The 26,801-nt window shown below is 52.6% G+C and overlaps 1 protein-coding gene across 1 annotated transcript in view; it reads left to right on the top strand.

Moving 5' to 3' along the window:
- The first annotated feature begins 943 nt into the window (after positions 1–943).
- Positions 944–26,801, top strand: part of LOC131206513 (paired box protein Pax-6-like) — a 29,892-nt gene continuing 4,034 nt past the window's right edge. Inside the window, exons 1-3 of the mRNA XM_058199091.1 lie at positions 944–1,082; positions 13,550–13,780; positions 20,084–20,224. Of these exons, the coding sequence (XP_058055074.1) occupies positions 944–1,082; positions 13,550–13,780; positions 20,084–20,224 (511 nt within the window). The remainder of the gene's footprint in view (positions 1,083–13,549; positions 13,781–20,083; positions 20,225–26,801) is intronic.

Here is a 26,801-nt window from a genome sequence, read left to right as displayed (position 1 = left end):
AAAACGGGTTGGCGAGCGATTCCGATTTGAGTTTGAGCTTGAGCTTGAGTTTGCTCAAGCTGCCGGTTTCCTGCTTAGCTTCAGTCTCACACCGAAACCAGCGCCGTCCGCATCCGACCACTCGCTCTCGTCGGCTTCGTGGCCACCACCGGTTTCCGTTTCCGCGTGTGCGCGCGCGTATTCGAAGTGACTCACGGAGAGTCACGGTGAAAACTCCGAGTCGAGCAGTGGAAAACAATCGGAGAGAGTGTGTTCAATTGTTCAAAACATTCAGCCACCACCGGAAAAGGCCTGGTGTCAGGTGTCACAGATACACGCACGTGGCAGGTGTCCCCGAGCCAAGGAAAAAGAAAAACAGCATCATTAACCTCGATGAATCTGCTGGCTGGCTGGCTGGCTCTGTGATAGTGAATCGCGGTGAAACGCGGCAACAGGAACGGTAGCCGCTCCCCGCGGGTCCCCCCCCCGCACCGTGTCTATTGTCGGGCCACAGGAACTGGTCTCTCCGCGCGCTGACACATACCGAACCCGTTGATATGTTGATCTAACCTATTAAGTGAACCGGTGTGGTGGTGCCGTGGGCCGATCGCGCGCCGAACGCAAAAGTGTAATTAATTAATTAATTACCCCCCCGGTTCCGTACTCTGTCAGTCCCGTGGGGGATGACACCACGTCGAGGATGGCACAGAAATGACACCAGTGGCCCGTGGACACAGTGCGCAGTGTTTCGGATCGAGCATCACTATGAGCCATCCGGACGACGAAGCCAGGCTTCAGTGTGACACGTGTTCCGTTAGTGATTCCGTGATTCCGTGAGCACCAACAAACAAGTGGACAAGTGGACAGCCGTGTAGCGTAAGAGCTGCCCCCAAAAAAAAGACGAGCAGCAAGCAAGTTGCGCACTCCTCGGCGGTGCCACATTGTGCCTTCGCTCGTTAGTATAATGTTGATTGGATCGGCAATCGGTAGCGAGTTTACCCAACTACCGAGTGCCCCGTGGAGCATGGAACCTCCCAGGGCTCCCCTACCCGGCCAAGGATCCCTGCCGCCCCCGCCACCCTCGCTGCAGCTCTCGCCAACCGGTAAGTGTGTCCGGGCGCCCAGCGCCATTTGCCGTCGGTAAATTGGACCGCGCGAAATCAGAGGCGCCTCGACGGGCCGGTCTACGATTTCGCTTCTTGGCTCAGGAACACGGCTCAGGAATGGAGCCTAGAAGGACTTTTCACCTTCCTCAAAGATCAACTGTGATCGCGAGCGATGGGCAATCGACTTCCAGCCTGTAATCGTCCGGTTTCTTTTGGGGTCGGATGAAGGGACACGAAGAGAGCCCTTTTTTGTTAAGTTCCTTTTCGTTGTCCTGTCACATCATCTGGATGAAGCTGTGTCTCGCGGTGTCCCTTGTTTATGGTTGATTCTTAGACGTTTTATTTATCTCCCGATCGTCCTTTTTGGGCGCCACTGATCCGCTCCCGGACTAGAGAAGTTATGCTGTGACTCTTGGTTTTCTTGATTCCGATTATTTTCATACCATACACAATTTTTTTATAAAGTAAATAATTTACAATTTCGTCTTGAAAATTATGAAAATATTGAGAGTTGTAAGGATTGTTTCAATTCTATTGTGCTAAGAGAAATTCTTGGTTTTTTTTGCGAATTCTCCTTGAAACATGGTTCCGATTATTTTAATGCCAAACACTATCTTTTCTAAAGTAAATAATTGACAACCTTGTTTGCCTTTAGAGTTATGAGAATGTAGATTTAGAGTTGTAAGGATTGGGACAATCCCAATTGGGCCATTGGAAGTTTTGGTTTGGGAAAAGAAATTCTTGTTTTTGTTGGCAGCTCTTCCTTGAAACAAGGTTCCGATGATTTTAATGCCAAATACTACCTTTTATAAACCGAATAATGTTATTTGGATCTAAAGCTAAATTGAGAACTTTGGCTCAATTCCAATTGGCCCTAAGTTTTGAGTAAAGCACGTTATATTTGTGAATTGGGAATGCAGATCGCCGAGACGCTTTGAGAATGCATCTCCGCCGATGACGCAGTTCAAATTCTTACGACCCTGTCCCGAAAAAAAGATCGAAAAACGGGAAACATTCAACAACAACACGCAGCATCAACAACAACACTCCAGAGTTCCAACCGAAAGGAAATCAATCATTGGTGGGGGCCCCCGGAAAGTCATCAAACCGGAGCCAGAATGATGATGCGAGCAAAACCGAGAACAGCGATCGCGGAGATCGATTAAAATTCAGCACGAAATTGATTTCCGGCAGACGGGTGGTGGCGTCCCTGGCGGCCAGCGCCTCCTGCGCAATGCGTGCGACCACCGGAGCTGTTGACAGCCGCGAGCCCAGCAGGGAGTCCCCGGACGGCGGTTCTCTGGCCGGCCGGTGCATTGCCGGGTTTTTCGGAAGGCGCGCATGTCCTGTCATGACCGACAACTTGTTACTAGAGTTCGGTGTTCGGGGTCCGGGTCCAAAATATTCCGCGCAAGTAACGGCCGCAGCTGGAATTGACTTTCACCCCGGGGCCGCGCTGCTCATGAATGTGTGAACGACAAATTGATCATAAATATTGCGCCACGCCAACGGTGCTGGGTACGCTTTTCACGCAAGTTTTCCACTTCTGCTCCATTCCCGGGCCGAGGCTACGCTTTTCATTCGCCTTCCTTCGCCGGCTGGTCGTGTAGGAATTTTATTTTGGTAAAGCACCAAGCTTGCCCCATTTCCAGCCCTAGGAGACGGGCGAGGGGGTTTATTTTAAATTGAAATCGCCACCGAGCAATGTCGTCGTCGTCGCTGTTGTCGCCATCGTCGTGCGCTTTCCCAGCGACCCCGAGGAGGATCATAAAATTTCTTCTGATTAATTAATATTTATTTATTCGCACAAAATCCAGTCCCCCCGGTCGGCCGGCCGCGGGCGAAGAGGCGAAAAAAGGAGACAAGGCACCTCAAGGGGCGTCTTTATGGAGTTTTATGGAGCCGTTTGGGAGTTAATTGTTTAAACGTTACACTCGAAATGGTTGCACTTGTTGGCACATTTTATTCCCCGCGTCCGGCCCTTCCGTCCGCAGCCGGACATTACAGAAGCTTTCGGGCAGGCAGGCCGGGAGTCATTCGGCCGGTCATTTGTACCGCGCGCATGTAATTGTCGATCATCGTGTCTGAGAGAGCGAAAGAGTGCGGGTTAAGGTTAAATTTACGAGTTCCATTAGTCGCCCGGCCGTTCGGGGTGTGTAAATTTTATTTTCTCTTCTCGCCCATTTAGGCGAATGACAAACTCACTGAAACCCCCTACTGACTGAGCCGCGGGCACGTCAGAAATGTTCCTCAAAAATGTGGCCAACCACATGGTGCTCGGGACTCGTCGTCCGGTTTTTGTCCATCGCCAACCGGCCAGCCAGCCAGCCAACCGAGTGGAGCGAGTCCTTTCCGGTGGAGTCGCTGTGTCGTTGGGATTGCAATTTTAAAATTCACTGCATCGCTCATAACGGCCACCACAACGGCGGTTGAGTTTTGTTCGCGCCATCCCGCTGGCTGGGAAGTGTTAATATCCTGACAACCCCCCGGCCAACCGGCAATCGATGAGCAGCAGCAGCCGCACCGGCAGCAGCAGCAATCATATAATTGAATTTCACGTCACTTATGCGCCCATCGAATGCATCTTCCGAGTCCGAGCTCCGAGTCGTCGATTCATGCCGGGTGCGGAGTTGTGAAAAATTTTAATTTCAAATTAATTTTAATTTTCTCGCATTCTCGGCCGTGCGTCCGGGCGGGCGGCGAGCGCGCGAAAACGGGTTAATGATTTTAATGTGTCACCCAACAGTGCGCTCGAGGTGTAGCGGTGGCCCGAAAAAAAACGAGTCAGCATTTCGGGGAGCATCCAGCCAGACAAGACATGTCAGGCAGGCAGGCTGGCAAGACCCGTTTGCCCAGAAGCTGCTCAAAAATTCAATCCGAATGGCCACTGGCCACTGGCCAGAAACATCGCCAGAGCCGAGGCGCAAAAAAGCGCCTTATGAGTAGCGCCTGCGATCGGAACGTAACGTTCGGAACGGAGGCCCCCGATTTATGACAGGTCCCAGCCCAGCGCAGGACCTTATTTGGCGTCGCCAAGCACCGAAGGGCACCCTTCTGTTCGATGACATGAACATCGAGGCAGGCCTTCGACAGACGATAGCGCGTATCGCCGGTTGCTACGTTTTACATACCGTTTCTCTGCCGTTGATTAAATATTGCGACAGCCAAACCCAAGGAACTGTGGCCGGGTGCAATTAAAGGCCTCCGGCCCTCCCAAATCAATGCCTCCACCACCGGGTGGGGAGAGATGATTAGTGTGTCCATTAACTAGTCCTCATGCCTCAGCCCCCCAAGAGGTCCAGGCAACTCGCGGGCCCATGCATAAGCCATAACCGGCATTCCGAGGGCGACTCGAGCTGTCAGAACACTGCTGCTCCGGGTTGGTGGATGTTGTTTGGAAGCAAAAAAAAAAAAGGAAACCAATCTGGATAAACTTAATTGCCGGGTGCCGGGAGGAATTTCCCGCTTTCCGACACACGGAAAATCACACAAAATACCGCCCGGTGCCCGATTGGATGATTGATTCTCCCGCGGGGTGTGCGCGCGCCGATGGGTGGGAAAATTGAGGAAAATGCCACCACCGACCGACCGGGTCGGGCCGACAAATTATTTACACCCAATGGCACACACGGTTCCGCGGAGGGGACGCTTCCCGGTAATTTCCACGGCCATCACACCCCACCCGCAGAACTGGGGCCCCCGCGCTAATAATTACCCCGATCGATCCAGCAGCGCCGGCTGGGTATAGTAGATATCATCATCATCATCATCATCATCATCAGCGTGGTTGTGCGGCCAACAAAATGGCGTTCATCGCCATGCTTCCGCGCGCAATTATTAATCGCCCGCCGCCGGGGGACATCGGAGCGAGCGAGACGCGAACAGAGCCGGCGGAAAACCCGTTTCCTAACCCGTTCCGTATCGATTTTGCACCGCGAAACTGGAGCATGACTGACGCAGTCACGATCTGCTGCTCCGGAGTCGTGCCGTGAGGACAAAGGACCACCAAAGGTCTATCCCATTATGCTGTCTTGGGATTGCCAACCAAGCAGCGCATGATTGCGCGTGTTTCTTCGGACCGAAAGGGTGGCCCCGAAACATGATACGCTTTGATAGTGAACCGGGGTTTTTGGGGAGTTTTTCGCATTTTCCACGCAACGATTAGGCCGCCCCAGGACGCAGTTTCGGAAGCCAATTTTCGGGGTTATCTTCGCGCTCTGACCGCACCCCCCGGGTTGTGATGGAGTTTTTTTGCAATTTTCGTGGCGCTTTAATCAGATTATCACAACTCGCCCCCCGAACCGGATGTGTGGATGGATTTGACGGATTTGAAGCGGATTTCGGGCCCGGGGAGGGCCAGGGGTGCAGACCCCGTTAGGGCCCCGAGACACGTATCGTTTACACCCATTCGAGCCCTCGAGTATTCAATTACTGATGTCTCCTGTGCCATTTTTTCGGATTTTAGAACTGTCACCCTCAGGTGGCCACCTAATCCAATAAAACCGCTGATCAGCCCCCTCCCCCCCGGCGCAACACGCAATCTGGCCGACGGGGTCGACGAAGCGTGATCGGTGCAACAACCGTTCCGTTTTCACTATTTAATTTGATTTGAAAATGACGGATGAGCCAGACGCTGTCAAATTGGGGTAAACTGATACCAGGCAGGCTGGGGCATAAATTGTGGACAGCCACAAAATCCAAGCAGTCTGATCCTCTGCCAAGTGCCACTTGCGCGGGGGGCTCCGGATTGAAAAGGTAAACTCAAAGTGGCCTTAAAGTGACGCAGAAGAACCCAGAACGAAACGCGGCCCCGGGAACGGATGGTTGCGCATCCTCGGGAGAGCATTCACAATCGTAGCCCCGTTTGGCACGTATCGTGTTACATTTCATGCGCATGTTCACACGTTCCGGTGGCTTATTAGCAGCCGGCCAGCGGTAGCACCGGGCAGTGAGCGCTCCGGTGACCACCATTGAAGATTGCCCCACGGTGGTCTGGGAATTGAAATATGGAATTCCATAATTGAAGAGTAAGCCATCATAAGTCGTGTCAACCGGCCCAGCCGCAGGACCAGGGCAATGATCAGTTGCGCCGCGCCCTCGGACGTGCTACTATTTGGGCTCGGGTCGGTGTTGATGGCGCTTCGCCGTGTCGCCGAGACGATGATCAGTCGGCGATGATCGAGAAGGGAATCCTTTTTTGGCGCACTAAACTGGCGCACAAAATGCGCCACGTATATATTCTGATTGATATAATGACGCGACATGATTGCTGCTGTGCGATGCGCGGAAGTTGATAAGATGCGCCCGACCACACACACGCCCGTACTGGGACCCTTTGGGCGCCTGACCACCGGCGGCGACGGCGAGCTGGTGTCCTTCGTCGTTCCTTCTCCGCCATTCTCCGCCAAAGTCGAAACATTCAAGCGCACCGCGCGCGCCTCGATTCGATGAACATTCGGATCGGATTCCCCCAGACTCCGGGCCCCCGGAGGAGCAGCATTGTTGTGCGTAACTTTTCGGGGGGCCCGACGGACAGCGAAATTCCCCCGTCCGAGACCGATCGACCGACGAAAGATTGATTTCGCGATGCGCGCGATACGCGATAGTCCTTTCCCGAGTTTTGTCTCTCGTCAAACGCGCGACGGATGTCTCGGTTGCGGTTTGCACGCTCCTCCTGGGAACGGGTTTCCGCACGGTTTCGGAAATCTAACAAATTAATGATGCTCCCGGACCGGGGCAAGAAAAAAGCGCCCAACAATCGACATAAATTTTTGCCAGTTTCTTTACACTTTCGATCGATCGATCGATCGAGACGGGAAGGGACGGGATCGGGCGCACCGGGCGACATCTGTTTGATTGCAATCACGAACTTTGTATGCGGTTTGAGTAATCAATGTCACACGGTCCCCAGCCAGTCGGAACGGTTCTCGCGCAGAACAAAGATTGGGCAGTGAGCATCGTTCGTTCCGAGGAGATCGAGTCCCGGAGACGCTCTTGCCGAATTGCGCCATTTTCGCTGCCAGACGGCCAAAAGGTGATCCTACTGAGCTTAAACTAGTCAATATTCACGCATTAAGAATGTATGTGTTGATCGTCATACATTATTCAACGCGCTTCCGATATGCATCTTTACGATGTAATTTACAGCACAATTAGTCACATTAGTCGCTCCGGCAAGTGCTCCCGTTAAAACGTTTCCCCATTAATTTGCAGGCGCGTCAGCAGGACCTCCGCGTAAGGACCGAAGGATAAGAAGCGACGGAGAGAGGGCAATTGCGTGGAATGAGCACGGGCCGAGGCAATTTTAATAAAACATACACACGATGATGATGATGATGGCCACCAATCAATTGGCGCTTCGAAAAATCGCGTTAAGACACTTTGTATTTCGTTTTCGTTCCCCCTTTTTTCTAAATTGAGACGCTAATCGGGTGATTCTTGAAATACCGTATACCCTGGCCGATCGTCTCCGCTTCGGCCCGCTCCTTTATCAGCTGTCCCTCATTTCACCGGCGTTCCGGCGGTGAGCGCGCGTGGCCTCGACATAATTTGGGCCCATCGTTCGTGTGGAGATCACACCTCGATTAGCGGCTTATCAAACCGGGCGCAAAAATTATGAGTAATCATCGCACGGTAGGACACCGCAATCAGCCGCGACACCCGCCACATGGCGACCGTGGCCTCTCTAACTGACGGAATGAAGTGATGAACGAAGTGTCAACAACGCAGGGCACAGCACTTCTCCTACTTTACGGAGCCGCGCCACAGGAGGTCCCCCAGAATAAACGGGCTGGTTTAATTTTTGGGCCGCATGGTGTCGAAATGCGTGCCGGCGGGGGTCCTGGCCATTCGGCGGTGACAGTTATGCGCGGTCGGTAAACATAGCAAATTATGGACGAATGATGCCGGCCAGCCCGGACACTGATTGTGAACCTGAACCCCGTGGGCAGTGTTTGCCTACAAAGCGATGATGGGGCCATATTTATCGTTGCTCTCTCTCGCTAGGATCACGATCAAGTTGATTGGAGATTCTTGTTCGCTGTCGATCGCGCATAATTCATAGATTAATCCGAGTCCGAGAACAAAGTGCAACAAGGGACTCATTCTTCGATCTCCCGGGCCCCGGCTCCTCGCATCATTCGCAATTCGGAAAGGAGCGACGAATCGATGATCGATTCCGTTCTGGCCCATTCCAGGGAGGTTCCAGTTTCAGGACCCCGGTTCAGGACGCTGGGAAATAACCTGCTCGCACGAATCGGGTCCGGTTTTTCGGCGGACCACGGACGCGTTCTCCGGTTTCGTCTTTTAAAATTCCAGGAAATCTCCATAATGGGCCAGATTGGCCTCTCGCCGGCGGATCAGGTTCGCGGGTTCGACGTGGAATGCGCCGGGGACGTTCCCAGGGGATGCATGTTTAATGTCCGGGGGGTTGGGTTAATTTTACCGCCGACGTGCACTCGGGCCTGCACACCGGTTACGTTTAATATGAAGTTAATCATTGAGTCCATGGCAAACCGTAGGCGCGCTTTCAATTTTGTCCCCGCCACTCGTGTCCCCTTCGCCCGGCTCTCTAATCGTGAAGGAGCAACCTTTCCCCGGGTCTGGCTGGCGATTCGCACGCAAACCTCGAAAGCTCACCGGCCACCACCGGCACGTCATTAGCGGTGATGCAAGCGGGCCCCCCTTGGGACCTCCGTCCGTCCGTTGTCCAAGAATGTCCGCCGGTCGGTCGCGCACTTTTGTGCATTTTCTTCGTCGCCTGCTTCTTGACGTCGCTGTGACGTTGCACCACGGCCTTGCGCGTTCACTTCCTTGTGTCCTGTCCCCGGTCGTAGGCCGGAATATGCAGTGTGGTGGTTGCAGAAATTATGCACTCACTCCGTGCCGGATGTTTTGTCTTTCGGAACCCGGGCGCGCGCGCCGCGGAGTCATCATAATTATTATAAATGAATTAAAATGCGATTAACGGCCATGCATTCGGAGCGGGAACGCTGCTGCCGGCTGCTGCACTCGGTGCCGGGACCGCCAATCACAACAACGCAGCATAAACCCCCCGCCCCGACGGAATTGACTGGCGGACTGGTCACGACCGGCGACTTTGCACGCTTGAAATGTTGCAAATTTGTAGCTGGCCCGAGCCCGAAATTAGCCCTGTACTGTACCACCGATCGCCGACTATCGGGTGGCTCGCTAAATGAGTTCGAGCTTCGAGCATTTAACTGGCTTTGCGTATTAGGTCTTCGATGTAATCCCATTTGCGGGAACTCCAAGACACTCTACACCTGAGGGCCACGGGGACGACATTTGGGTTGGCGGCAATTTCCTGGAACGTCAAAGGCACGAAAGGCGACGAAAATCTAGTTAGCTGCACCCGGCCCGCTGGCTCTGAACACGCTTCGATGAGCCGGGCCCGCGGGTTCCTTACGGTACGGCAAATGGGATCATGTCAATCACAATGCGCTCGGGTTCCGAAAATCTGCGATTGTCCTGCGAAGATTGATGAGCCGGTTATGTTCGAATTCGCTCTCCCTCTCTGGTTACCGGGCAATAAAATCGAGAAGTCATAAATTCAGTCGGCCCCGAGGGCATATTGCATGCCTAGTTTTTGTAGGTCGACTCCGCCATTACGTGCGCTCGATCAATCATCATTTCCCAGCTCATTTGCCTCGCGGAAAAGCCCGCGGAACGATTTTCCAACAAAACCGCACCCGTTCGGCCGGGGGCCCGGGGCTCCGACGTGCGAAAGCGTACCGAATACGCAAATTGGCCGACCGACCGACGACCGGGAAGCCCGCTAGTCATTGCTACTGCTTCCGCAAGGTGAGAAAATCGTTGAATCGATAAAGAGACGGCCAAGGGGGGGCGCCTCAGGAAGCTCTAAAACACCTTCAAACTTATCGCTACCGTCACTATCAGCTGTTTTGTGGCCCGGTTACGCTTCCGGTGCGGAACATCTTCACTTCTTTCTCACCTTTCTGCTGGGTGTCACCTGTGGCTCTCTTTGGGTTGGGTGCCCGAACGGTTAACTTCACACTTCGACGAGTGGGTTAATGCGCCCTGTTCCTGTGTATTATGTTGCACTTCGAAGGGCTGCTTGACCTTCCGAGGCTAACCTTCGCAGGCAGCACAGTTGTAAGGATGTTTCCGAGAAGCAGGAATCTTGTAACATGACGCGAACTTGCCTCTAATCTTGTTTTGGGTGGACAGCGTACTTTAGACTGAACAGTGAAGCAAAGCTAAAAATACTGGGTTTTAGTCAATGTTGTTGGATGTGTGATTTGTTGTTACATTTACAATTTTTTCATTTATTTATCACTCCATTGGCTAAGCGGCACGATCGCCGGATGATCACGTGATGATCAAGGTCACATCCACAGGTTGTTCAATAAATTCAGAGCCTCGATAAGAAAAACACATTTTTATGATTTTTCACTATGGCCTTCTTGAACATCAATACACTTGCTCCAACGAGGCTCTAGTTTTTAAATTCTTTCCCTGAAGTGAGAAACTGGAAGAGCTTCAAAATACGTCTCCGAAGCAGTTATGACGTCATCTTTTGATGAATTGGATCGGAAAAGAGATGGAAGTGGAAAACAATTGTCCCGACGAAAGAGAATGTTTTTCTTCTTCAAACAAGGGTCTTTTTCCACGAATTTTCTATTTCAGTTGGTCTTAAAAATTATAATAATAATCGGAATATTATTGTTTTATCAGTTTGCAAGTAATCCGCCAACATAATTCCATTCGCGTCCCATAAAACTGATGCTAACATTTTTTTGGGCGATCGAGGAACCACTGTTTGACCTCTTGTTCTAACTTCGGATCATGGTGATAGACCTAAGTTATAAATGACCCACTGATATGCCTTGGGCTTCTAGTAATTCTCTTTCAGTCACTCAACGATTTTCCAATACGATGTGTCTATTTATTAGCGTTTTTAAGGTGAATCACCTTGAGGCACCTTTAAACTCAGAAACATTCCTTTTCATTCACTAATTGAAGGCGAAGGGTCCTTACACACTTTCAATAGCCGTTCATAAATTTCCTTTGCTTTTAAACCTTTCAAACATATAAATGCAATCACTGCACGATAATTGATTTTTTTCCGTTGTATAAAAATGTTAATGGCATGTAAAGAAAGAATTAAATGATCGATTGATATGAAACTTGACATACGTTCATATGAAGAGTGTACCAATTTATCAAAAAAAATTAAACTCGTAACAGCGCCCAGTGCAATCGAGGCTACGAACTTATTCACCCACCTAGTTTAGTGTCTTGTTACATTGGTCTGGCCGGTGACACATTAATCAAACGTCTCATTACTGTTGCGCCAAGCGGAACATTAGAGCTTCCGGTTGGGCCAACGGGCTCCGGATGCAAATTGGGCTCCGGGCTGCTGCATGATCAATTATGCTACGCGTTTCCGGGACGCGCACAAAGCCCCGGCCACTCACTCCGAAGCGCAGAAGTCGATCGGTTGTCCGCAACCCGTTTGATGTGCTCCGACTTTATGCTCCGGCTCCCGGCGGGTGAAAGAACCGAGCGATGATTTACAATTCAAAGTATCACCTCACCAGTCCGGGTCCACCTCCGGGTCAGGATCCTCGCGGGAGGACCTGTGGCCGAGCATCTCGTTAGCCCCAGGCCAGTGGCCGGATGCCCAATTGCCCAAAAGTGCCCGCCGCAATTTCGTAATGAAGATGTCCGAACTGCTTCCTCTACGGAGAGGGCGACAGACTTTGAGTTTGACACCGAGCAACGAAGTCGTGTGCTGTTTGCGCACAAAAATAATGCGTCGCGCGGGAACGGAAACCCGGGAACGCTCTCTTTTTTGCGGCAACGGCCGACGGTCCGACGATCCGGCTTTATCAATCCGCCGCAGGCCGCCGCTCCTAATAAATATAAATAATCTTCCAAGATTTCCGGCGCCCGCCGTTTTCCGGCCCCGCCACACTGGAAAGTGAATGGCTCGCCACGGCCACGGTAATCCTCCTTCGAGGGCCGCCTGAAAGGACCCGGACCCCGTGAGCCGGGGCCCATGATTGTTCATTCAGTTGTCAATAAATTTAATAAAAATATTACACAAATATAAATATTAAAACAATTGTACTCGATCAATCGCCGGTTCGTCGGAAGCTGCGCATCGGATGGCCTCCGCGGTTCGGTGGGAAACCCGGCCAGTCCCTTATTTGCCGTCCACTCTCTTCTCGTGCTTTTTTGCCGGCCTCGGTCCTACGATTATGTATTGCTCGCTTCGATAGAGGAGTGTATTTTATTGGCCCACTGGCTAGGCGCAGCGCACTCCGGGACTCTCTGCAGAAGGCAGAAGGAAGCATAAATTGTGCCGGGTTCCGTTTTAGGGAGCCCGGACTCGGCGCTGCACCGTTCGCGGTTCATTCAAGCTCGCCTCGCAATGTCTCAATGTTAGGAGGCCCCGACGGGCCGCCTAAGCGGACATCTCGCGGGCCCGCGAAAAACATAATCGCGAGCATAAAAACATCGCCGCGGCCACCGGTCTTCGGTTGCAATAAATTTTTGACATTGCATATCGCGGAGCCCAGCCTTTTTGTGCCCGCTTCCCCGCGGTCCGGACACATTGTCCGGTCCGCGAAGGAGTTGGAGCACAAAAAACGGGCACAGGAAGCCCAAGGAAGAGAGTGCATATAAAATGTCAGAAAGCGGGGGGCGCTTGGGCGTCACAACAACATAGTTACCGCAGCGGCCCACAACGCGAAGTTGTCCATTTCGACACGTCCCCACCAGGATATACGGTTCTATTGTTTTCACTTTGGGCTGCGTCGATGCTTTCGACGCACGCAACGCTTCCCTTCTCAGCAGTAGGCGACGGCGGCGCCCGGCGGTGACACTTTGAAAGGTGTTCGATTTCGTGCCGACGCTCATGTCACCAGCAGCGGCAGCGGCTTCCGAATGCTAAAATCGGTGTCCAGGAGTTTAGTTTGAACGGAACAAAAACGGCTACTTTATGTGCTACGGTGTGCTGCAGCTGTGCAGATTGTTTTTTTTGCTGAAGACTGGCCAAACGGGACAAGTTGTTACGATGGTTACTGCCGGGTTAAACATGGATCCTGGAAGCGCGTGTTCCGAGCGAACCGAACAGATCGATCGACGATTGATGGGCGCTATCAAATACAGTTTATGCAATATACGAACAATGGCCGCCCCGGGGGTTAATATCAATCGGTTCGAAGAAATGCAGTCTCCATTCTTCGGTTCAATTCTATTCACCCTTTTTTTTCGGCTGAAAAGGATTAAAATTATAACAACTTATGTTGGCCAAGTGGTGGCGCACAATTAACACATCCATCTGGTTTGGGGCCCATTTTAATGAGGCGAATTGTGGTAATTATTTTAAGTGGCGTTTTACAATCGTGTGTGTTCAACAATGACTACAATATCCTGCGCTCTCTCTCTCTCTCTCTCTCTCTCTCTCTCCGTTTCAGTCGGCCTGTCCCCCAACCTGCCGTCGCCCGGTGCGGTGCAACCGACGGCGAATCTGTTCGGGGCCGCGGCAGCTGCCGCCGCAGCTGGGGCGGCCGGTTCGGCCAACGCCCATGCCCTGGCCGGCCTCGTCTCGCAGCATCGGCTCCTGGAGCTGTCCCGCTTCGGTCTGCGCGGTTACGACCTCGCGCAACATATGCTCACCCAGCAGGGTGCCGTATCGAAGCTGTTGGGTAAGTGTGTCCATCATCCACCCGGATCCGTGGAGCGGCGGTTAACCGACAATTTAATGTTCCGAACGTTACACGCTCACGCTTCGCCGCCCCGCACGGTACAACAATTGACACGTCGTGGCCCGCGTGAATGTCACGAAAGTTTGCGCCCAGGAAGTATCGATGTCCGGGTGGTGCTTGTGGGAGAAAGCCTCGAGTCAGCCCGTTTTTTGGGGACGTCCACAATAATAACACTCCATTATCGTCATAAGTCATCCACCGGCCAAGACGGCGCATCGCAATGCCAAAGTATCCAAATTATAGTGTTTACCGTGAACGGCTCCGTTTCCCCGGGGGACTCCGGGGGACGAGCACTTTCTACGACTCTATCCCACTGCTTCTTCCCACTTTTCACGGTCCGTGGTGCGCCTGCGAGATCAAACGAGTCCAGATCTTCGAGGCTGCTCTATTTGTTTCCTAACACTTTTTACGATCGCATTGTAAACACATCGGGCTACCGGGCCCGATGGGTTGCGGTCGCTTTCAATGGCGGGAAAATGGTTCAGCAGCGCTCAGGGGGGCTCAGGGGACGAAAAAAAGGAACCGAACACCGGGGGGGCCAGTGTGACCAAATAATGCCAAACCCATCATTATCCCAACGGCAACGGCGGTGAGCGTGAAGCGCCCAATTTTATTCGGCTGAGTTTTCAAAGGCTTCATCTTTCATTCTGCCACCGCCGCCGGACCCTTTTTTGTGAATTTTTATTACTCAACCGCCCGCGAAAGGTGGGCCCCTAAACGTGGTGACTACTACTATTCCGACTACTACCGGGCCGGGGGCCGACTTTGAGTTTCTAATTTATCACTCCCGTGCCGTGCCGTTCCGTGAGCAGTGCCCATTTGGCAATGATATTTTCGGCAATGATTCTCGTCCACCTGAAGCATAATATTTGCATAATTTTGGCAACTCGTACCCCGCCAGTTCGGTGGTGTATGAGGTCGCGGATGTGGTGGCCACCTGCAGGATTGATTCGGCACTCCGCAAACTCGGTGCAGTAAATTTTAAATGCAGTCAAGCGTGGAACTTGTCCCGGAAAAAGTGTGATTAAAGCGATTTTCTTCGTCAATAACGGAACCACTAATTATGGGCCATAAAGAAAGGTGCTTCCCTTCTTTGTGCTAATCCCCCGGGTCCGCGTCTTGGGGAGGCCGATATCTAGCGTCATAAATCTAATCGTGGTCGCACGATCTCGGGTCTTAACACCCCGGGGTCCTGTGCAGTGCTGCATCCCGGTGCTGCAGCAGCAGTAATAATATTGCCCTGCAATTAAACACTACAAACACTGCTCATTACACCCTGCACGGCACCATGACGCGCCGCGGTGCACCACTTTCCGGTGCGGAGCATAAAATTTATGCATAAATAAACATTTACATCCAACATTAATTTACCCCAAAATAAATACTCGTTCGCCCTTACACGCTGGCCGTCGGGGCTCAAGGTAATGCTGCACGGTGTTTGGCCACCGTGGGTTCCGTGGCCATTCGTGAGACAATCGTTTTGTACCGTCGGCATCGGCCGTGGAACTCGGTCTGTCGAAATGTCTCCATTGCCCGAGGGGTTGAACGTTCGTGAATGAAACTGCAACTGCATTAGAACCACTGTGGCCCACAGTGGGTGACATCGAAAAGAGCCACAGTTCATGTTTTATGCATGGATTTGCGGGTGCGGAACTTACATCACCGGTTGCAACACACTTTCGTGTACAAATCGGTGAGCTTTAGCTCGGTGGATCCGGGGAACAAATATTTGAGAGGCATAATCCGTCCGCGTCGTCTTATGTTGCCGGGTGTAAATGAGTCGTTGAGTTCAAATATAAAATTTGTAATAATTTGTCAATAAACAGCCAACTGGTGGGCAGTGTGTGGCGAGCCCTTGAGGCCCTCAATCCTCAACCTGAATGCCCGGCGTTGGGCAGAGCGCTCGGGCAGTTTTGCATAAACCAGACCATGGCCCGCGTGTGTCGGCCACTCGCCTGGTCGGTCGGCCTGGTGTTTCTAGAGATTATCTAAATTTTATGCAAACAGTGCCACCGGTGTGGTGTGGTGTGCAAAACCGGTGTTATCCAATTTCCTCCTCCACGGCGGCCACTCCGACCGACACCCGTTGTTAATTGTTTTTCCAAACGCCCTTTTGTCCACGGAGGGGGGTTTCCTCTGCCAAAGCTAGAGACTAGCGGTTCCCGTGACGGATTTGATTATACCGGGAGCCGAAGCTTCCTTCCCTTTTTCTGATCGTAATCGATTCGTAAGTTACTTCAATTGTTGGCTGACCGCCAACGGGTTGGGTTGCTGTGAGTTTGATTAAATGCTGGCACCGAGCATGCCGGAGCCATGGCCATGGTTCTAACCTCGTGACAGTCGATCGTGAACAATCAACAGAATTAAAACAGTGATCCTCGGCTTCAATCCTAAAATCTTCACTAAACGCCCCCCGAATATCGGGCCAATGTTTGGACAGTGGCCCTCAATTGGCCACCGATCAGACGCGCGATAAACACCAAGAAACACCAATCGCTAAATAGCTACCCCCCAAAAACTGCGGCCCTGCAATTTCGGCGATCGCGCGCGCCTAGCAGCCAAATTATATCCATCGGTTTCGGAACCGAGAGCCGCCGGAAAATAACCATCATTTTCGGGCATCGGTCTAAAGCCAGAAGCGGCGCAGAAGCTAATTTGCATCTCGGCCGCGAGATCCTATCGCGATGCGCCACGAAAAACCCACAACGGGGCCGGCATCGGCATCGATTGGCTCCGGCTTTCGCTCGGCCCTTTAATGGGTAGATTTATTTTGTTTGTTTTACTCACCGACCGACCGACCGGTGGCCCGATAATTGACCGTTTCGGGGTGGAATTATTCGCCGGAATCGATCGCGGTTTGTTTTGGTGATTAAACGCCTCTCGAGGAGGGGCTTCAATTAGCATTCGCGGCCCCAGCTGCCGCAGATCCGCCTGATTCGCCGGATCTGATCCGTATCTCCGAAATCATCATCGGAACCGATTCCGCCCGTCATAATTTGCTTCCATTCTGGCCCCATTCTGGTGTGGATAAATAAACCTGTTTGTTTGGTCACTTTGTTACCCGAAAACTGTCACTTTTACGTCATTCATTAGCATCGAGTGGCGCGAGTGCGAGTGGCCTTACCCGATCGTTCCTACGGGGTATCGATTCCAGCCCGGAGGCCCGGAAACGGAGCTGCGGAGTCCACAAATCAACCACTTTTCGAGACTCTGGAGCTGACGAGACCCCTCGACGAGCGGGAGCACCTCGAATCCGAGTTGATAAATTTGGGCACCGACTGCGGACTTCGGAGGGCATGTAATTGCAGGCTTCAATTGAAAAATTATAACACAATTAATTAGATAGCAATCGATACATTTCGGGCTTGTTAGGCCGGTTCGGGAGCCAGCATCTGCGTGGCCCACACATAAGACGATAAGACAGGGAGCTCCCGAAACTCCCTGGCAGACACACGAAGCAAAGGGAAAGGAAGGTCGGGTTCGGAGGGAAGGACCAACGAATGTGAGAATAATGCCTGCAAGTACCGATTGTTAATGGTAATTTATTCACACCTTACGTACATTTAGCTTGTGACTCAGCAGAGGAGGCCCCGCTTCCCTGCGAGCCTGCGGTTGCGGTTTTCTGCGGTTTTCACTCTCTCTCTCTCTCTCTCCGTCTGAACCCCTTTCGGACCCCCTTTTGGGGGGCTTCATTTTTCGGATGCGCAGTTTGCAGCTCTCTCTGCGTTTCGGGTTTTCGTTTGGGTATAATTTGTACAAAATGCAGTGAGAATTTTAATTGAATAATGCATTCGTCGCTTGGATCTGCGATCGGCGCGGAGCCGATCGGCCGGAACGGATCGGCCTGCCTGCAACCGGAGGGCAACCCGATGTGAATGAAATGTGTCGCCAGCAGCAATAAACACTGAGACCCGGCCCCGGGTGTGTCACCTGCGGCCAGAGCACGACAGATGGCCAATTTGGTCCTGTTTTGGTCGAGCCCTATCATCGGTGGAGCCATCTGGACTCGGTGTTAATCCACGGGCTATGATCACGGCTCGGGTCAGTGTTTTGAGTCCACGACAACAACAACAACAACAACCGTTGACATCTTCATTATCGACTCCGCAGTGACCGGCCAAATGAGTGTCCACTCGGCTACTGACAACCGCCACTTCCATCTGTCCATCAAAGGGGTTCCGCTCGGTGCGGACATTGTATGCAAATGGCCAAACATCCGTCGGCCCGGGCCCGGGCAGCATCATGCTGACGATTGATTTGACACCGTAAATCAAACCGGAACGCCGCCCCGGTGACATCCGATCGCGCGGTCCCCGTGGTCTGACAGGTTCTAATAAATATTCATAGGCCACTCGCAAGCGGGCGTCCGATAACTGATATGTAATTCGGACATCGACAAGACGGGTGGACCACCCCGGTGGCGGAGTCCCCGTGGCCCAATCCATCAAACCACCCGGGGGGGTGGGAAAATTAGAGTTCCCGGTTTGATGCTAATGTGTGGTCGGTGCGATCGTAACGGATCGTGATCGAGGTTGAAGGTCCCACGATGGGTGATTAAATAGGTTTTCGAGGGTCCCGGGAATCCGAAAGTGCCCCGAAAATGAATGCCTTCACCGATCGCGACACGCGATCGACATTCTCGGAAGCCAACGGGGTTCAACCTTCTGGTAGCTCCCGATTCCTAGGCTGTTATTAGTGGGGGTTAGGAATATTTTATTCATTTTCGGGGGCCTCCCAACTCACCACCGACACCGGATGTGAGAAAATTGTCGATCAACAATCGTCGTCGACATGGGATCGCGACTCCGAATGCTAATTGTTGCTCAGCGCCCGTCACGATATGTCCCGTGACGGCCCCGACGGGTTCCGAGCTTCCCGTTGGCTCCGGTTGAATAAATCGCCAAAAAGTAAAAAGAAGCCGCCAGGCCGCCCGGAACACCGGAAGATCGGCTTTGAAGATCGGCACCGCGGGCGATTTGACTCCCGCCGCGTTAACCACGGCGTGGCACGGGTTTGGCCACCGACCAGATCAGGGCGATCGGTCGATTTGCGCTGGCTCGTTGCCCGGAAATGACACCTCGCCCTCGTAATCAGCGTAATTTCCGTGGCCCCCAGGGGGCGCCACGCCGGTGGTCTGGCCGGTGACGTTGCGAGACGTTAGTTGCTCTTAAAAATCGATCATCGATGCACCCTGCGGTTCCGTCGTTCCGCTTCTGCCTCCGCTCCGACATTAAAACGCTATAAATCATCGTTCCTCCTCCCTGGCCTGGGAGACCTGGGGCAATTAATTAGATTAAACAAGAGCGGAACGCGCGCAGATCGCGCAAGAAAAGCATCCGCATCTTATAAATATGCAAGCGCCGGAACCAGCCCGGCCCGGCCAGCCGGCTCTCGACTAGACGCAGGACATCAATCGAACGTCCCGATCGATCGATCCCGGATCGTCCGCCGTTTATCTAACGACCAGGATCGGTCTGCTGCGGTCGGTCTGTGACGGTGTGTTGTGATCCAGGGACATCATCGCGCTGTCCACACGCACACACCAATAAAGGCGCGCAGAAAATGTGTAGAATAAATACAGGAAGCCGGAAGGCATATATTTTCAGCCGACGCTCCGCTTTGCGATCCGATTCGAGTTCCCCGCAGTTGCAGTAGCTTCGCAGCCGGCCCTACAGAGGGTCCTGGCTGATCGGCTGCGGCCGATAAGCCCGTTTGCGCCGATGACCACCCGGAACCGGGGGCGGAGAAAACGGAGCCGGAGGGCGCAGGACCCGGGCCACGGATCATCGCAATCCCGGCCACCCGCAGATCGTTCGATCCGCTTTCCGGCGGTGTGCTGAAATTATATGTCATCGGAAGCGATCGTAACCGCCCCGTCGAAACGGATGTGTTCCGCCTGCCTGCGATCGAGCCCGTAATTAATTGTGGCCGAGCGCGCGAAACCCGAGGAGGAGCACCGAAATGCGGGCCAAATGCTCGCCGGGAGCACTGGTTACGCAGGTCCGTCGGAATTACCGACCGGTGGCCATATATTTCATCGCCGATCGGTCGATTTCTCCCGATGCTCGGGGGCTTCCGGGCGGATCGGAATGTTGGAGCAGCAGCATCTAGAGCACTTGAGTCGCGATCTTCAGAGGCGGGCCAACAGCTCAAGAGCCCATCCTTAGGATTCTCGGATCCCTTCGAATAGTTATGTAAATCGCTACCATTCTAATCCCCCTTCTTTCTTATTGTCCCTTCTAGGTACTCTACGGCCACCGGGACTGATCGGTGGATCGAAACCGAAAGTCGCCACACCGGCCGTCGTGTCGAAGATCGAGCAGTACAAACGGGAAAACCCGACCATCTTTGCGTGGGAAATCAGAGAGCGTCTCATCTCGGAGGGTAAGTCATTGGTGATCGGTGGGACCTCCACCGTTGCGTTGAGCAAATAATTTCCCTAGTTTCGGTGGCCCGAAACCTCAGCCGAAGGCGAGCTTCCGGATCGGGGCGAGCTAATCGGCCTCGGTCGATCTCTTTCAACCGAACCGTGCCGGCTTCGGCCATCAATCCTTCAATCAAACTGAGGGCCCGGTACCGGTTGCGACAAACTGGTACAAAAGGATTAAGGGAGGATGATATGCAAATGCCCCGGGACTCTCCCAGGGACGTCTTGATGACGCTTAATGATCCACCGGACCGGTGCCGAACGGCGAGCGAAAACCGATTACTATCGTCAGTCAGAACAGGACGTTCCACACATCCACGGCCCGGACGGCCTATAAAAGCCCGCCCGCCCGCGGGGGTTTGGCTGATCGATGCGGAATGATAAACGATTGATTTATTGAATGAGTACGGCTTTGATTTAACACATTTGTGTGCCATGGCCGTGGTGTTTCTTCTCACCGACCGACCGACCGACGGGCGGTTGTGATTAATTCTGGCCTGGCCGATCCTTGGAAGCGGCAGCTTCTTAACGGTGCACCCAGTTATGAAAGGCGCGCCCGGCATCGATGTTCAAGAGTAATTACGCGCCCGGCCAAAGATCGAAATCATTCGCCTCGCTTTTGATGCGCTCGGATGTCGGTCGGTAATTTGTCTTCGGAAAGGGGTCCCGGAGCACACCAGACCCAAAGCCTTTCTGTCGCGAACAGGCGCGAACATTTTGTTCCATATTCAATGAAAAGAGGGTCAAAAGGGTTTTGTGGCCTTATTCAATGTTGATATTAATTTTTATAACCTCATATTTTATCATTCCTGTTTGAAGAAAGGATGGCCATTGGAACGCTCTCAACACTGCACTTGACACTCCGAAATGGCTCAAATTTATCAAGAGCTGTTCACCGATGACGGTGACTTATGTTGGTGAGGTTACCATAAAGAAAGGACCATTCTCGTTCCGTTCGGCCGTGATGATGATGCATGGACGGAGTGCACTTTTTATGAGCCACCACCACCAGCGCCTGATTACGGTGCATAATCATAAATTATGCCCACGAACGCACGTCCACCCGAACGGGGCCAAAGTCCAGCTTGATTAGCCGGCGACCGCCGAGTCCGGGGCCCGTCTCCTGGTCCGCCGTAATCTTATCCTGCGCTGAAACCATGTTCAACATTGTGTGGCATCAGATTCGAGGGCCAGGGCGAGATGGCGCCGGCCCGAGCCCTGTTGTTGGGGTCCCATTAATTTATTATTTCCGTTCACCATTCATCTCCCTAATCCCGGCCCCGGCGGCCCCTCGGATTGCAAGTGGCCCCGAAAAAAGAGCAGTCACTTCAACCTCTGGGGCGAAGCGAAAAGGACCAACCCGTTCCGTCGTAAGGTGGCCCCTGGAATGATCTATTCATGATCGTCGCCCTCTGGGGGGGACGCGATGGGACGCGATCATCGCGTTGGTTTAATGCTAAATAAACACCTCCTTAAGAAGCGCGCAATTGACCTGAGCTCCTCGAGCTGTCCGCTCGAGTGGCCGGCCTCTCGGTCCCCACTTGAGCCTGAATCCAGTGCATCTCTTGCCGTGCTGCTTACGCACGTCCGAGCATCGTCCGGTCCGGTGCAAAGTAGCAGGTCGCTCCTCTGATCAATTCTGCTGCCCTCGAGTGCTCGCTGAGCCGCGGGAAGGTGAGCTCATTTCCGTTTGTCTGAACAAACAAACGCGCGAGGTGCTGAATAAATAGAGCTGCTGCTGTTGGTGGTCAATTTCGGAGAGGGCTCTCGCTCTCGAGTCGAGTGAAGTAGTGCCCGGGCTCCAAAGTTTGATCGAACTTTCGAGGCGATGGGATCCTTGGTGGCCCCACACCGGGGGCTCCACGCACGGATCCGGATTCAATTAATGCTAAATACCCCGATCACTTTCGGTCCGCTGATCGATTATTGTTTGCCTACCGAAAGCCTCGGGCCTCGGGCGACAATCTGGGGGCCGTCGCTTTCTCTTTTTTTGGATACCGTTTGGATGAAAAAAGGCTGGATGTTACGCACGGCTACGACTTAGGACACCCGAATTAGGTTTCGTTTGGCCACTTGCACGTAACGTGATGACCAAATATAAGACTGGTTTAAAAGATTTCTCCATGATTTCTGCGTGAGTTTCAAAACATTATTTGAGATATTTCTGATGGTCTAATTTGAGTCCAATATGCATCGTTTTGTTGCATAATTTGTTGACTTTTAAAGGTTAAAAGCTATGTAATGTCTCCCTTATAGAAGTCTTGGTCCTTACTGGTGAAAAGCTCTAGCAATCTTTTACACCAATCTTCTCTTTGTCCCAATTTCTTGACACTCAGGAAGTTTTCCTTTTTTGTCTTGGTGGAACACAAAATCTTTTCCTTTCGCCGATTCTGGTCGTTTCTGGTTAATTACTAGCTCTGAGCTTAGTGTTTGGCCACACGGAGGCAACTCATAATAAATTATTCCTTTCAAGTCCCACCTAATACACGGTAGAATCTTCCTGGCCATTCACCACACTTAGACCACGATCGTTTTCACACATTATTGTCTTATGTGATCTATTTTTCATGCTCTTTCACCGTCCGTTTAAGAAATGGGTCGTTTTCATTCCGTTTGGCCAAAGCTTCGGAGATGGAAATTTGATACATGCTGGTTTTTATGTTTATTGGTGTGGCACCCAAACATTGAGCTTCTTTTTGAGTCCATCTTTGGCTAAATGACTTAATCCTGCATCTTTAACATCAAAAATAACTGAACGGGGTCAACGAAGCCAACATTGAAAGTAATTAGCTGTTACAGTATCGGGACTATCCACAATTTCAACGACCTATTTTGCATATAAGCTTATGACAATGAAAAACTATTAAATGCACCAAATTTTCAGTTTGTTCTCAATGAAAGTTGTTACACTCTGCTACTCACATCTGAAAGGAATAAACAAAAAATATTTTAAAGTGTAAAACGTCAACTTTAAAACAACCTTGAAATTGTTTGATCGATACTTAACGAGATACGCATCTACCACATCCGCCTACCGAGAAAACATTGGATTTCTTTTCAGCCAACCTCATACTAAGGCAACGCTGTTAACAACCTTCGTGTAGGCAAATTGGCCACGAATCTGTTTAAATCTCTTAAAGCCGCGCTCAACGACGACTTCCCGTTGATCGGAACCGGAAACATGGGACGTGCCGATAGCACTCTCCCATCTCCGCCGCACTAAACGGTTGCTCACATGACGCAGTCACGTTTACTTGCTACATTACCCCCCCCTAAGCCCAGCGCCTCACATCACGGCCCCTTCGCACCCCTTCGCAGGCAGGTTTCGGCGTGCGTTCGGTGTCTAAACAGGTCATTTATTATAATGAGTGAGGTTTAATTCTCACATTTGTCACAATTTTACACCGGCACCGGCATCGCAACGCATACGCGCCCGTCTCTGTGCCAATGTCCAAGATGCCCTTTGGCGCCGCTACCGCAGCTCGGAACACACACCTGCTGCCTACTGCTGGGAACAATCTTCATCGCAATCCCACGGATCACGGACCCGGAGAGGCGGCCGGTGAGAACCGCCGGTCGAGATACGAGATTTTTTAATGTCTCGTAATCGGCCCATCGGCCGCGGAGCCTCAAGTCGGTACCAGACCAGACAACAGAAACCCGAAAAGCCCGAACCCGGGGCCAGCGGTTTTCCCAGGCCACTGCGTCATATTTCTTGGCGGAAAATTGGCCTCGGCCCCGTGGCCCCGGAAGCCGCCGGATCGATTGCCGATCAGCGGGATTGAAGTGTTCCTTCCGGGCACTGGTAGCTCCGGCCGCGGTGGATTTATGAGCATCCAGCAGGGAGCACACCTCGGTCCTCGGTGATTTATGTCGTGGCGGTGGCGGTGCGTACGTGACGCATGAGGCACCTAATTCCGGGCCCCACCCCCGGGCGAAAGATGGGAGTTTGAAGGATGAGTTATTACGGGACAGATTGCGCGGATGATTGACGAATGTAGCGCTGGCTGCGTGCTTTTTGATTTTCGCCGCACCATTCGCCGGTCGGCTGCGGCGATTATTCAGTTGTCAGAGATTCCATCAGAGTAAGCATTGCTCTTAGCGGATTGTTCGTTTCGTTCCGATTTCGGCCAAATTCTCCACCGTAAAGTGCTCCGAAAAGTGCGCGTCCCGGGCTGGCAATCAGAGTGGCCACCATTTCAGGACCGTCGGCCAAGTGGCCTGCTGAGCGAGGTGAAAAATTAATTACACATCCGCCACATCGTTCCAAGGCGGTGCCATTTAAAGTGGCCATTCTGGTCGAATTGGCCGCATCGCGCATTACAGTAATCGATATCAATCATTGTCATAATATCGACAGCCGGCCGGTCAGCGGGTTTGAAAAGCCGCCGATCATTACTTACCTCAACGAGTCCCGGAGGCGCATCATTTGCCGTGATCACACCTGATGACCCCACACCTGATCGGTGGGACCCCCCAGCCGGGCACGGGTCGCACCCTGGGCGTGTGTGAAAAATGGAGTAATTGAAATGCTTCCACAAAGCTACACTGACCGCTGAGCATAATCACGGCCGGCGGATCTCCGGGATCCCGCGGTCTAGCGGCCACACCGGGGTGTCATAATTGAAACCCGTGGCCACTCGGAAGTGTGCCTTCCGACAAAGGGCTCCCGCGGTGGCCGCAGCCAGGAGGCCAGCGTTTAATTTTATTATCTGAATCGAGGAGCGCTAGAAACCGATGGAGCCTTCGTCGATCCGGACTACGAGGGCGCTCGTGGTCGGGGAGCCCAATTTGCCCGAAGATTGGTGGCCCCCGTCGGCGGTGCACATCAAAATCCCTCCTGGAGTCCCAAATTAACACCGGGGTCCCGGGGCCCAAATTAATAACTGGATTGCTGGTCGTAATTGCGCGCGATTTAATCGATATCTCGCTGAGCAATCAGCAATCCGGAACGGGTCGGCCGTTGATGGCCGCACGAGGCAGCACGAGGGGTTATGGTGATTCTAGTCTACCCGGCCCCGTGCAAAAGCCGGTCCCATCAGCCAGTGACTCTAATATGGACAACTTTCTGTCGCGGGCGCACACTCCGCCTCGAAGTCTCGAAGCCTACGCTCCGGAGTGGGCCGCAGATTTGATTTAAATTTGAAATTTAAAATACTCGACATTAATGAGCGCCGGTTACAGGCAATATCAATTAAGCGCACAACCCGCAAATGGCCCGCCGTAGGCGTAGGCCGTGACCGGTGCAATTGAGACATTTCAAGACCTGCAGGTCGCGCGTCGGATTAGGTCGTCAGTCCGGCGGTGCTCAGATGGATATGTAAAACATCGACCCGATCCGAGGACTCCGAGGCGAGCGAACGAAACGAAACGAGATCTATGAGTTATGGGGGGACAAAGACGGGCGAGCCAATAAAACGCCAACATCATTAACGCATTTAAACTAGAAATTCCAAAACATCAATCAGCTCCTCCGCCATTATCGCGCCACTGAGGGAGCCAGATCCTCGGGGTCCCCAATCCTCGGGGACGCCGGTGGAACCATTAAAACCCAAAGTACCACTATCAATCGAGTCGCGCGACGTGAAAGGCGACGAACCGGAGCCCCGGAGAGATGGACCGCGATTAAAATGGCCGGCGGGTTCCCAGGTGACAATATTCATAATGAGAGTCAGTCCCAACGATTGGATAGGCCTCTAATTAGCGATTTGCCACATCCTTTCCCCACATTTCGCCGTTCGGGTGTTTCGGGTGTTTCGGATCGGAATTCGAAAACCTGGGAAAACTCATTAACCAACCGCTCGCTCGCGGATCGATTTAATCGATCGTCCAGGGATTGGCTAGCGGCCGTGTCGGGGGCTGCTGAATGCAAAAACTCGGAGTCCAGGTCGGCCCAGATCTAGGGGTCTCTAGTCGGCCCACTAAAAACTACGTCCCACCAGCCAGAACAACGTAGCCGTCCGACTATAAAGATCTTATCGGTTTACGGTCGCCAGCCGGCCTGCCTGCCTGCTGTCTGATGGAGTCTCGAGCGGAGATTTATTGCTTCACGATCCGAACACACAGGACAACCGGAACGTCCCCGTCCACGCCTGCGATCGCCTGCAATTGCGCGATCGGAGCGCTATCTTGTGTGAACAGAATTTTCTCCTCCCGGGGAAATCGTGCACCAGAAACTGCACCGAAGACTCCTTCCCAGCAGCTGGACGATATGGTAATGATATGGCGCGGCGGAACCTAGAAATGCGGCCACGATCCGAGGCCGGCCTCGGATCTTCTCTAGAATCATCGGCCCCGATAATGGAGTTTAGTGGTCGTAAAACGACTAGTGTCAAAACTCGTACCGGGACCGGTATCGCTCGCCGGATGGCGTGTGGATGGCGATCGAATGACAATATTTCCTAGGTCGTAAAATTTTGAGTATCTATTCCAAAGTCCCCGGGGGTCACATTCCTGAGCTGGTTCGAAAATGGTGGTCGGATTCGGGCTCGATTCGGTCCCGTTTCGCTGCGCATTGCGCTGCGCCCCCCCCCC

This window comes from Anopheles bellator, chromosome 1 (genome assembly GCF_943735745.2).
Source record: "Anopheles bellator chromosome 1, idAnoBellAS_SP24_06.2, whole genome shotgun sequence".
NCBI classification, from domain to species: domain Eukaryota; kingdom Metazoa; phylum Arthropoda; class Insecta; order Diptera; family Culicidae; genus Anopheles; species Anopheles bellator.
Note: the sequence above shows the minus strand (reverse complement) of the source record. Positions and strands in the feature narration are given on the sequence as shown.